At 39.6% G+C, this 12,546-nt stretch overlaps 1 protein-coding gene across 2 annotated transcripts; it reads left to right on the plus strand.

Moving 5' to 3' along the window:
- Positions 1-132: 132 nt before the first annotated feature.
- LOC138022055 (large ribosomal subunit protein uL3-like) lies at positions 133-12,274 on the plus strand. 2 transcript variants are annotated; one of them, XM_068869080.1, is made up of 8 exons: positions 133-626; positions 2,760-2,867; positions 5,604-5,703; positions 6,945-7,005; positions 7,951-8,062; positions 8,521-8,598; positions 10,806-10,848; positions 10,942-11,182. In XM_068869080.1, the coding sequence occupies exons 1-8, from the start codon at positions 177-179 to the stop codon at positions 11,040-11,042; spliced, it is 1,053 nt and encodes a 350-aa protein (XP_068725181.1). In that variant the 5' UTR covers positions 133-176; the 3' UTR covers positions 11,043-11,182. The 2 variants fall into 2 exon arrangements, with proteins under 2 accessions (XP_068725181.1, XP_068725180.1); XM_068869079.1 differs by having other exon boundaries at positions 135-626; positions 10,806-12,274.
- Positions 12,275-12,546: the final 272 nt, after the last annotated feature.

Consider the following 12,546-nt stretch of genomic DNA (forward strand, 5'->3'; position numbering starts at 1 on the left):
GAAAGACCAAACTTGATTTTTTCAAACGATGGATGGCCCTATCCACCGGATAAATCACTATGCAGCGGATAACACCAGCATAGTTAAACATAGTGATTTATCCGGCGGATAGAGATATTACTGGGGCCTGGATTCGGCACTCTTCGCTGTCAGGAACCAGAGCTTAAGACCCCGTCATGGCGGCTTCTAAGGGTTCTCGTTTATTGCGAATGACTTTATGGAGTTTGACAAGTTTTCATTTGTCCATCAACAGACTAAGGATCGCTTCTTTTATCCCAAACACTTGTAGAACATTATTCACCACACAGAAACGATTTTCTAGTGCCCAAGATGGAGACACCGACGAAGCAAAAACAAGAGGAGCAAGAAACCTTCTGGAAGTTTATAAAATGGAGCCGTCACTTCTAGACGGCCCCAGAAACGCTTTAAAACCTGTTACGGAGGAATACGTTGAACAAGAAATGAAAAAATCATTGAAGGTGCGTTTTAAACGCCCAGTGAAGATTGAGCCACACAAGGTAGGATGGACCACAGGATCCCAACGAGTTGGTACCATCGGTGTCAAGCTGGGTATGACAGCTCTGTGGCTCAAGGACGGAAGGAGAATACCGGTTACTTTACTTCAGGTAATAAGAGTAAAGATGTTTGGTTTAGAGGTGTCAAGAGTCTTATGCAGGAGTTAATGTAACCCCCCCCCCCCCCCCCCCCCACCCCCCGGGACAAGGTAGGGATTTGTTACAGACCTAATTCCAACTATTAACAAATTCCCCTCACCCTGGGGAAGCTATCCACCTACCAAGTCCTCAAATGCTCCACCATGTGGGCTCCCTTGCCTGAAATGTACTGGAAGCAAGAACAATAAAGCACAGTTCTATCAAATAATCAATCAATCAACTTTATTTAAACACGGTAAATGGCTCAGCAAAGCTGGTTTTCAGACATACCGTGTAACAAAAGCACTCACCTCTCGAGGATCCTTCAAGGAAAAGCACACGAGTTGATGTTTGGGATGAACAACCGTTGACCTCGCAACAGCCGGCTCACGACAAATCCCCACCCAACCTGGAGGCGGTGAAATACAAATATTAACCCAATCCCCCACCACCTCGGGGGCACGATTTCCCTCAAATCCCCTTCTTTTCCCCATTAATCCCCACCTGGTCCCGGGATGGGGATTTACATTGACTCCTGCATTAGGCCGTGTTCACACTCAACGTTGAGTATGATCAACTGAAGTATTTTTCAGGCTGTCATACTCCATTCAGTTTCATTCAATTATGGTTCAGCTCACATCTCCGAAAATTCAAATACTTTAGGCAGGATAACCCCACAGTGTGAAACAAAATGTAGCTGTATCGCGGGGATGCCACAATTACCACTGCCATGCTTGAAGTGAGAAGAGAGCCAAGGATAGCTTCTGAGAATAAAAGGAGGCAAATCCAAATCTTTGCTCCATAAAGCGATTAGAAGTTTCCTCTGCTTATACCACCACATGTTCACCATTCTGTTCAACCCCTTGAGGTTGTTTGAAGTAATTAAAATCCAATTAGTTGATGTGAACCCATTTCACATTTAATTTGATTGCAATTCAATCATAATCAAGGCCTTAGAAGCTACTGTCATGATCAGGCTTACCAGAAGTGCAAGGTGGTTAAATCATGAAATTTCATTTATAGATGGAGCAAACACACAAAACCAAATACCCCAATTATTGTTGTCATTCTTACCCAGTGATATGGGGGGTTCACAAGCTTGAGTCTAGCATGCACAGCTGGAGGCAGTTATGGTATGCATAGAAGTGTGGCAGGATTGTGGGAGAGGAATCTTCGCCAGATGAGATCTCTTTCTGGATATGCATAGATCTGAAATTTGACCAGATTGATAAAATGGGACCTATTAACATCACTGTTAAACCTGGATAGATACGCAATAGGGTTCAGTGGGTAACCAAGACAACCCTATGAGTGGCCTCCATCTAGGCACTGCAGGGGCTGCAGAGAGGGAGCCCTCCCCTCCCCCCCCCCCCCCTTCAACTTTTTCTTATACTGTTGCTTTTGGCTTGATCACTCTTACACTCTCATACATATGCCAAGACCTAGCCCCCACCTTCAAACATACTCCGTGGCCCCTGTACAGTCACACTGCACTGGAAACTAAATATCCCTATTCTCACCACAAGAGGGGCAAGAAGGAGCAGACAACTTTAAAATACAAATGCAAAATCACAGAACACAGCAAGAGGAAAAAGCACTGATGTATGTTAGAGAGCGGTGAAAACTTGTACGTCCCTGCAAGGATCTTGCGGCAGCCCTGAGAGCGTTTTCACATGACGTCACAGCGGCCATGTTGATGTTCCAAAACAAAGGAATGGCGGCCATGATGGTGTACCAAACTAATCCTCCGGGAATTGATCTCTATTTTTATGCAAATACCTGCTTTTGTTTCAGTAATCCAATATAATTATGGCTGCGGGTCACATGAATGAAAACGCTCTATAGACCCTATGCAAAAATGGCTGCCTTTAAATTATTCATAGGGTCTATAGTCTGAATGGGAAGCTACATTCAGGGTCCAGAGTGGTTTGATAGGTGGCCTTTGGAAGGTGGCTTGGGTCCAGGGTGGTTGAGAGTGTGCAAGAGGGGTGGTTGTGGTGGATGTGAGAAGTGAAGGATATCATTAATATTTTTGACAGCTTGGTTTCTTATTTAATTACCCTGTTTATTGTTTTCTTGGACAAAACTTGATGTGGACAAATAAAGATCAAGGATTGTCAAGTTGTTCAAACCAGGATTAGTCGGCATCATGGTGGCAAAGATCATAAAACAGAGCTGCAAGTGGGAGCTGTTGATGAAAATGATCTTTACAAGGTACTACCATTTATAAATGACTCCTTTTCATATATTACATACATACATCATTTATTTGAAAAGGTCAAAAGTAAATGGCAGCAATAGGCTGATGTGGACCTTAACATAACTGATTAAAAAACTGTATTCATTACTGTATAGAGGATTTTACATGGCCATGTGGGGATAGGAATTCCATCTCCAAGTGCTGAAAGCATCTCTCACAAGTGAGAGATAATTTCAGCCTGAGAAGAGCCAAGCTTACCATATTTCTTCTTGCAATAAGTTAACCTGGCTTTAGCCTGCAATCCAGTCAGAAACCTGTACCTGGTCAGCAGTCAACTTAAAAGAAAGCTGACCTTGATGAGCTCTAAACTTGAGCCTGTGATATGGTCACATGATACTGGTCGGCAGATACCTTGTTTTGTCAGGTATCAATAATTATTGACCATAACATGAATGTCCAATATCAAAGATGTATGCTGCAAACTATCTGGTGTATGGCTGCCATTTTTATTATTATCATCATCATCATCATCATCATCATCATCATTATCATTATTAGTAGTAGTATTATTATTTAATTATCATTAGTAGTAGTATTATTATTATTATTATTATTATTATTATTGGAATATTATTAATTAATCATCGTGGGTATGTGCCCATGAGCAAATTATACCACTAGCCATGATTACCGTGAGAAAAGCCACTTATGGCTTCCTGTGAGTATAATGTTCTACTGGGCGGCCCTTTGGGCCTCTAGAGCTGCGCTGTCAACTGTTGCTTGCAAGAATTAATTACCGCGTATGTTGCATTTTAGGCAGATGTCACAGTATGCAAAACTAACTGTAGTAAATACAGGTTTATTATAATTGGGAGATGTGCACAATATAGCTAGCAGCAATATAGTATAACAGATAAGTAGGGCAAGTGAAAGAGAATGATAGAAGTTCGAAAAACAGATTTAAGAATCCCAACATCAAACCTTGGGAAGGCCAACAATGCCACCTTCCTCAATCCCACTCAACATAACATTGATCAGTAAAAGCCACAACCCAGCAGAGTCAGAACATTGTGTTAGGGGGGAGATCTAGATAGCCCTGATAATAACACTGAATTCATAAAAAAATATTGACAAGGAACTTAAGGATGTCTGGACAATTTTGTCCTGGATCGTTGTTGGCCATGGATGGCAGATCAGTTAGCTTTTTTCATGCCCAATGGAGGAGGTGAACCATGGGACTTATTTCAGGGAGTAGGATGCAGTTATGAAAATAGCTGTCACCATTGAAAGGGAAAACGATGGACATAAACCTGATAGAGCTATGTCTTCTGATCCAATGAAACAAGAAGTTGTAAAGAACAGTGAGCTATCCAACTTTCAGATGTGGTGCTGACTTTCACTTACACCCCTGTATGCTATTCAATAGGTCGGAACAAATTATAGCAGAGCTCTCACATGCACAGAGCACCATGGGTAAGAAAATATGGCAACCCAGGCCATTCATGTATGCCAATGTGACCAATATCATGTGATCATGTTTAGAGCTCAGCGAGACCACCATACTCCAGCTAGTTTACAGCATACATCTATGATATTGAACATCCATGTTATGATCAATTACCTGTCAAAACAAGGTATCTGCTGACCAGCATCACATGACCATATCATGGGCTCAAGTTTAGAGCTCATCTAGGTCAGCTCTTTTTTTTTTAAGTTGACTGCTGACCAGGTACTGGGTTTCGATTGAATGACACAGGGTCAAGCCAGGTTAACTTCTTGTAAGAATAAATAACCTAGGTGCTCTGCTTTTAGGTTTGGCTAAATGTATAATAAATTATATTAGAATTTTAAACATAATGTTTGAGGGTGCTAGATTTGGACTGACGTGATGATATAGAGCTGCTCCCTCTCAAACATTTTAGAAAAAAACTAAAATCAATCCTCATTGGAAAGTGTTAATTGCAAAATTTAACTGCACTTTATTCTTCATGGGCTTCCGTTGTTTTATAGTTCTAAGCTTCTTTAGCTTGTGTGGAACCTGACTTCAAAAATCAGTATTATTATTTTACTAGCTCTTTCAGCAGGCAAGGTGAGCCAAATCCTGCCCTGTGACTGGCTACCAGAGTGGGCAAGATGGGGCTATACTGCCCGCTCGGGATTTCTTGCTTGATCCTTTATTGAGCAAGCTTGTTTGGTCAAGATGGCTTGATATGCCCATGAGCAAATTATACCACTAGCCATGATTACCGTGAGAAAAGCCACTTATGGCTTCCTGTGAGTATAATGTTCTGCTGGGCGGCCCTTTGGGCCACTAGAGCTGCGCTGTCAACTGTTGCTTGCAAGAATTAATTACCCCAGTATGTTGCATTTTAGGCAGATGTCACAGTATGCAAAACTAACTGCAGTAAATACTCGCTTTTTTTTTTTTTGCGTGTTTATGGACTTCGACTTCGTCTTGGCCCATAAACATGCAAAAAAAGAACTTGGCCAATATCCAGCCAACTTGACCTCACATTCACGCATGGCTGCCCAATCTTTCTAGACCGCTTATGGTAATTTTGAGTAGTCTGCACTCCTATTTATTTTGTATTCCTTTTTTAATTCACTCGTAACTGTTTGGTACAAATAAAGTTGTTGATGTTGTTTGTGTTGTCATTTCTTCTTGTCTCACGGTTTTCAGTAGACTTGGTTTTGATGATATTTTCTTTATGTTGTTTTGTGGTTGCTCAATTTTAGCTAAATGATTGCAGATTAAAAAAGCTCAGTTTGGACACTTCAGGAAGCATGGAATGAATCCCAAGAAAAAAGTGAAGAGCTTCAGTGTGACTAGAAATGCACTGCTGCATCCAGGTATAAACATAAGATACTGATTAATTCTAGAAAAGATGTACTATCAACCTCAGAAAACTGTGTACATCTTAAGATATTTTAATCCATCTATTCTGATACAAGGATGAAGATGACCAGATACATTAAAACTAAGCTGCAAAAAGGACTGTTTCTTTTCTTGATTGAACTGTACCTTCCGGTGATTGCTCAATGCACAATAAACATTCCGAAAATATTTGAAAGTGATCATGCTTTTTATCATCATCATCATCATCATCACAATGATGTCATTAATGTGTATGTTGTGTTCAATTTTGGTTAAAAAAATTTAACGTTTCAAACTACCGTAAAAACCCGCAGATATGGCGCACCCGGAATTTAGCAGCTCAAATTTTGGAAAAAAAGGTTTTTTTTAAAGAAATCAAAAGAAATCCAAAGTCGAGTCTTTAGAAGTCTTCTTCATCCACTGTTCATCCAACATAAACTCGCTTTTAACAATGCAATGGAAAATACTTTAAGTGTTACCCACAGTTTTTGCACTTTAATTTAATGAACATTGTTTCTACCAACTTTGACACGTATGATTGATCTTTTTCTGCTACCCTGATCCCAGAGGTTTTTCTTGATGACTCTCTCGCGGCTCGAGAAAAACTCAGGATATTTTTCTGGTATTTGTTGACCAGAATTTCTTCGTTCAACAGTTTTTCCACAGATTTTCGCATTACGACGAGAACATGAGCAGAACGTTTCGTATCTTGGACACCAGAAGCAGCCTTTTTCAATTGTTTTTGCAGATAAGCTGCATCCCTGATTTCTAGTAACAATTTTTGGGGAAAAGGTGCTGCTTATCTTCGGGTGTTTATGGTAGTTCAATTTTGATTTTTCCTTTGTTTCAGATTATGATGTGGAATATTACAGAAAGAAAAATCATAATTGAACTGGTTTGAAAAGAATTTTTACCAACTGAAGAAAACGTTTGAACCACAACGTTAATAATATTTAGTGTCTTATGCTGTAGTCCGCGACCCTATGCCCCAGTGGGGGCTATAAGGATCTATGATGATGATGATGTTGTAGTCCAACCTCAAATAATAATAATTATTATTACAAGAAGGCTCAACCCAGTGGATAAGTAAATCAATGTTAGATGTGGTAATTCTTATAAATGAGTCTAAAGTGAAGGAAGATAAACTATCCACATGCTATATCAACTCTGCCCATAACTTAAGAGTTTTATTGGTATGTATTGATTGCTTCAATAGGAACACACCTTTATGCTGCTCACTATTATCCAGGTCAATATGTCAAAATTCAAGGTGTCACGTAAGTCACTAACTCACATGTCAGTCTTTTTTTCTTCTTGTAAAAAAAAGGTATGAAATAGCAACATAAGTCTGCTCTAAATTGTCGAAACTCCTAGAACGAGGTGGAAGCAACTCTAAAAAGCAGTGCCCTGGATGTAGATGTAATAGTTTTTTATTTTGTTTCAACTCTGTCAGTGGGTTTTTTAAGATTGTTATTTTAGGATGTTCGCGCCCATTGCTACTGCACATTTTTTCGCGCATGTCACGCACACGTCATGCATCGCAGACCATGAAGGTAAACACGATGCTAAAGGCGCAAACATTTTCCACAAGAATGGAAGGTAAAACCATGTGGCACCATGGGATAGCTGTGGACCCAGGTCTTCTCGGAAATATCACGCAATGACGTGACAGTGCGAATACCGGTATACCATCGCTTTGAGAACTTCGCAGCAATTTTACTCTCTTGAATGCTCGGTGACCCCTATTTTTCTTTCCGTAGATCACCTCCTTTTCTGATTTTGTCCATTTTAACAAAAAACAAAAAAAATCTGTGCGTGAGAAGTTACAAATATTTTGCCTTTTATGCTCTCGTGAGACAGAAGTTTTCTTTCTTAGACTAATATGTATTGTTTTTCAAGGTCTATTTCACCTCAGAAAAAGACATCAGCTGCAAAGGTTAATTTAGTTATATTAGTTATGTTGAATTGAGTATGTTTACCTGATCTAAATTTCACTAATGTAGCTTTTTTTATTGCTGACAGTTGTAAGCTAAGATCGTCTTAAGGTAACGCAATCTTCTAAAAGTGCACCACATGATCTCGAAAACGAGCACGGTGACCCCCATTTTTTTTGCCTTTTTGGCAAAATCATTACCTTTCTGCGTGGCAAGTTTTAAAAAAATCTGTATGTGGGAACATTTTGGGTGCGAACGTCCTTAAAGTCGTTTTCCCCTTTTTTACAGGAAGGACAGGGGATTTCAAGGTGTGATGAAACGATGGAAAATGAAAGGCCAGCCACAGTCACATGGTCAGACCAAAACACACAGGAAAATGGGTGCCTCTGGAGGAGGAACTGTAAGTATCCCAGGGTAAAAATAGGTTATCACAAGGGGTGAGGTAAAAGTAGAATCATAATCAAGATTGAGGGTAGTAGTTCATCTTATATAATATTGTACTTACAGTAGTTCAGGAATTGGGAGCTGGTCAAGTTACCAGTAATGCTTTTGTTCGAAACTAAGGTAAAATTCCAAAGTGAAAGGAAAGGGGGCTATGGATGCCGGTGTTTCCATTTGAGCAGAATAAGAATTTGCCATAAGCAGTCAGGGGGCTTAAAACTAACTTACTTCAGTGTTGTAATAACAAAAACATGTAATCAGTACCACTATATATACCAAAACTTTATGTCTTCAATATTGTTCTGTATACTACAAAATCATCATCCTAACAAGAAGCTTAAAATTAATAGAATGTGCATGTTATTTATGAATATTTTCAAGATATAATATTACTTAGTTATTCTTTTTTTTTTTTAGAATCCAGGAAGAATCTTTCCTGGAAAAAGGATGGCTGGTCATATGGGCAATAAGAATTGTACAAAATTTGCTGTCAGGGTAAATATAATGGTTTTACAGTACTTCAGGATTTGCTACTAGAAATTGCATTTTGTTGCAAAATGAGGGGGTGCCCCCCATAAATCGTGTTTGTTTTTCTTTACCTTAAAGGTTTGAAGGCTGTGTTTGAATGAGATATTAACCCATTCACACCTGAAGTGTGCCCAACTGACAAGCATTAAACTGTCTGGTGTTAGAGTATAAAGATCTATAAGTCTGCTTCTAAGGTGGGGAAGCATCATCAAAGGGGACCCAAATGATGTTAACCCATTCACACCTAAAGCACCTCCAGTATACAAGTAACATTGTCTGGCATTAGACAGAGTAAAATCTATTTGTCAGTGGGTTCATGGGAACATAGTTTTTGACTGAGTTTAACCCATTCACACCTCAAATGCCCTAGGACCCCCCCCCCCCCCTCCCCCACCAATATTGACGAGTAAAATCGTCTGGCGTTAGACAAAGTAAAATCTATTGGTCTGACTCTCAATGGGGACGTGGTAGAGATCACTCCACACTAGCTTTGTCCACCCACGTGCTGAGTGAATACTGGCAACATACTTCTGCCTTGGATTGGAGTTAGAGTCCTATCCAGAAAGTGAGCCCAAATGACTTGTCGGCAACCTTGCATTTTTACAAGTTATAAATGGCTGCTTCAACTTGCTGTACCTATCAGATATATGCAAATCTAAAGCTGAACTTTCAACCAATGGTTTTGGCGTTTCTCAAAAAACGTCGTGAAGCGTGTTTTTAAGCGTCTGAGAGCGCGTTTTGAAGGCGTTTCTCGAAAAATGTCGTGAAGTGTGTTTTTGACCACCAATACATATCTTTACATTGACTCTTTATTTAAAACATACACCTAGAAAGTGGTTTGAATCAGCCAATCACAATGCTGAATTTGAGCCTTAACCCTTATGTCAATAGTGTGATGTGATAGGTTTCTATAGCAACAGGGTATCTAAAAATCTCTGTATTTTTTCTTTGAGTGCTTATACATGCATCTCAAATAGGAACTTGGTGACGCGCATTTTTTTATCACTGGAAAGCAATAAGCATGCTAAATTCAAACTTTTTAAAAAGAATATTTAAATTAAAATATTTGAGGTGGCTCTGAATCCGCACCAGAGAATTTTTTAAGCAGAGAGTTTCGTCATAGCCTGTTGATTACCTTGCAGCAAATAAATTAACTGGTGGTCACCGAGTTTAATTTCTGAGACGACCGTTTCCAGACAAAATATAGGGTGCTTTGAGATTGTTTCCTGTGCTATGGTGACCTATTACACCAGAATAATGAGTGTTACGCAAAAATTGTCGTTTCAAATGGTACCACGATATTCCCCTTATGTGATAAAGTGTTGAGGAGACAGGCTTTGTGACAGCACAGTCCCTTGAAAATAATGGTTGAAACTTGTTTCACCCACCCTAAGTCATTTTCGGGGATGGAAGCGAAATAATTGGATCACAGTTATTCATTATTCCTTCCATCATTTTCCCGGAGTTATTGATTATTGTCACGTACCGCATTACAAGTGTTTCGTTAGCACCAAAAGGTATTTGAGGGTCGGTTTGTAGTGTTTTGATCCTTATTGTTTTTACAGTCCTTTTAGAACAGCCCCTTGGGCGAAATATCTCGCAGCCTTCTCGTACAATTATATTCATTACTGAAATTTTGTTCGATAGTCATTTTCCCGTATTCATTATTCTTTAACGGAAACCGTAAAATGCCGTATTTTAAATGTTCGAACGCTAAATATGTATTGTTTTTTTTTTTTTTAAGGCCGGTATTCATTATTCATTATTCCGCTTCCATCCCCGAGTCATTTACCATTAATTGTCATGGTTACGATGAAAAATGTTGCTGGTGCAATTTAACCACCCTGCAAGTTAGAATTTTAAGGAATTGACGTAACAAAACCTCATATATCTAACCTCCTGTCCAGAAATTCACCTAATGAAATGCGCGCCCAATTTTGTAACTTTTTTTTTACCACATCTGAAAAATCTTTTTCAGGGAAATCAATTTAATACATGGAGGCTCCAGCGCATTAGTTAAGCTTACTTTTATCCAAAAACACCTCAGTTGTGCCAACCGATACTGCTAAACACTAAGCCTGTTTAACTTCAGTCTTCATGGATAGGTCTCTATTTCCTCTATAGGCCGTCAATTTGCTTATTGCTAAAAGCTGCGTAAACATTTTTTGTTACAGATTCTGCGCATCAACACCAAATATAATGTTCTGTACATTCACGGTGAGTGCCCAGGCAAGAAAGGAGGATTCATAGTGATAGGCGATGCCTGGAAGAAACATGAACATCCCCCACCGTTCCCAACTTATTTTCCAGATCCTGACAATCCCCTCCCGGAGGATTTGTTTGCAGATGATGTACAGCGGTTTGAAGAGACTATTTACTTCAGTAAGGACAAGCAGAGTGAATCGGGCTAGAAGAACGTATGCAACTCTCGGACTCCCAAGTCTGATTGTCTGGTATCTATCGGCTGAGTGAAACATCACATCGGGCACTCATGAACCTCAACAAAGTGCAAGAATTTGGGAAGTTGCGGCAAGAAATAAAAAAGGAAAGAATAAGAGAGAGGGCTTCGCTACTTACAGCCCAAGCGTCGGTTGTTCAAAAGGTGAATAACGCTATCCACCGCTATTCGCACTAACAAAACCAATTGAGTTATCCGGTGGATAATGATTTACTCAGTGGATAGCACTACCCACCCTTCGAACAACTGGGACCAGGAGTACAAAATCTGCAAACTAGACTTAAGGACAACCATACAGCAAGAAAGCATTTCAGCAGGGAAGTTTCAAGAATGGGCTTGAATTTTCACGACTCGAGCAGATAACAGAGATGGAATTCAGAATTATCATCATAAATATTAGAAACACAGCATCCGAATTTCTTTTAAGTTCGTACCTAGGTCCGTGTTTTACCAAAACTGATACAACTTCAAATCTTAAGGGATTTATTTATCAATACAAACCGGGCAAAATTGCAAAAGATTTGAGTGCTCTTGAACAAGATACTAAAATATGAGCTTTCAATATTATTACTAGCCGAGATGCGAAACAACTCAGTTACAGGAGACTTGGCCATGCATACTGCTAGGATGCAAAGGTAAAGGTAAAGTCACTTTATTTTACGTCGGTAGTTCCTTCAGCTTCGAGGCTGGTATCCTCCCGCTGTCAGTGCTCCGTTTTACGGGTATTTAAAGCTACAGCCACACGGATCAGAAGAACTTAAGTTGAAACAGAGAACCTCTTGGTCCGAAAGCCGCGCACTAACCGAGCACCAGAGGACGAAAGATGATGCGCAATAAATTATTGCTGTGGAGAATTCCTGCAGGTTTGATGGCCTGGCTGACCATGAGTTTGGTTTAGCTCAGTGGCAGAGCTCCCAAACTAGTAATTCAAGCTGAAGGTAATTGGAAGGTCGCAGGATCAACTCCTGTTCAAGAGCACTTGAGTTTTTGTCGATTATCCTGGCACATTACTGATAAAATAAAATTAATATCCTCATTTCGTTAGTAAGCCAGCCAGCCAGCTTCTCTGCTCAAAACCTTTACCAAAAATCACTGTTGGCCTCGAACATTTTCTGGAGATGGTTTTTTGGTGGTGTGTCATGCATTGATTAAAGTTACATGATGACCCTTGACTTTAAAAAGAAACTTGCTGATTTGGCAATTACAGACAATTTGGCTTGCCTGCAGACTCAAACTTAGATACACTGGGGCAGGTTTACTAACTTTTGATGAGATATAATCAGTATGATACTTCCATGAGAGATTATTATCTATCAGAATTCCTAAATATTTCACCAACGTTTTTTGTTCTAGTGGTACACTTTTTTTTAAAATCGTTATTATAAATTTCCAATTGAATTGTGCAGTCTGGTTTGTGTTGGAAAGGATGGAATTATAACAAAGTTAGATTTACTAGT

Source organism: Montipora capricornis, chromosome 10 (genome assembly GCF_036669925.1).
Source record: "Montipora capricornis isolate CH-2021 chromosome 10, ASM3666992v2, whole genome shotgun sequence".
NCBI lineage: Eukaryota > Metazoa > Cnidaria > Anthozoa > Scleractinia > Acroporidae > Montipora > Montipora capricornis.

Excerpts from the sequence above, each read along its gene's own strand:
- LOC138022055 (XM_068869079.1), top strand. The coding sequence starts at position 177 with ATGGCGGCTTCTAAGGGTTCTCGTTTATTGCGAATGACTTTATGGAGT. Across the intron at positions 627-2,759 it reads TACCGGTTACTTTACTTCAG|ATCAAGGATTGTCAAGTTGT; the intron begins GTAATAAGAGTA and ends GGACAAATAAAG. Across the intron at positions 8,599-10,805 it reads GTACAAAATTTGCTGTCAGG|ATTCTGCGCATCAACACCAA; the intron begins GTAAATATAATG and ends TTTTTGTTACAG.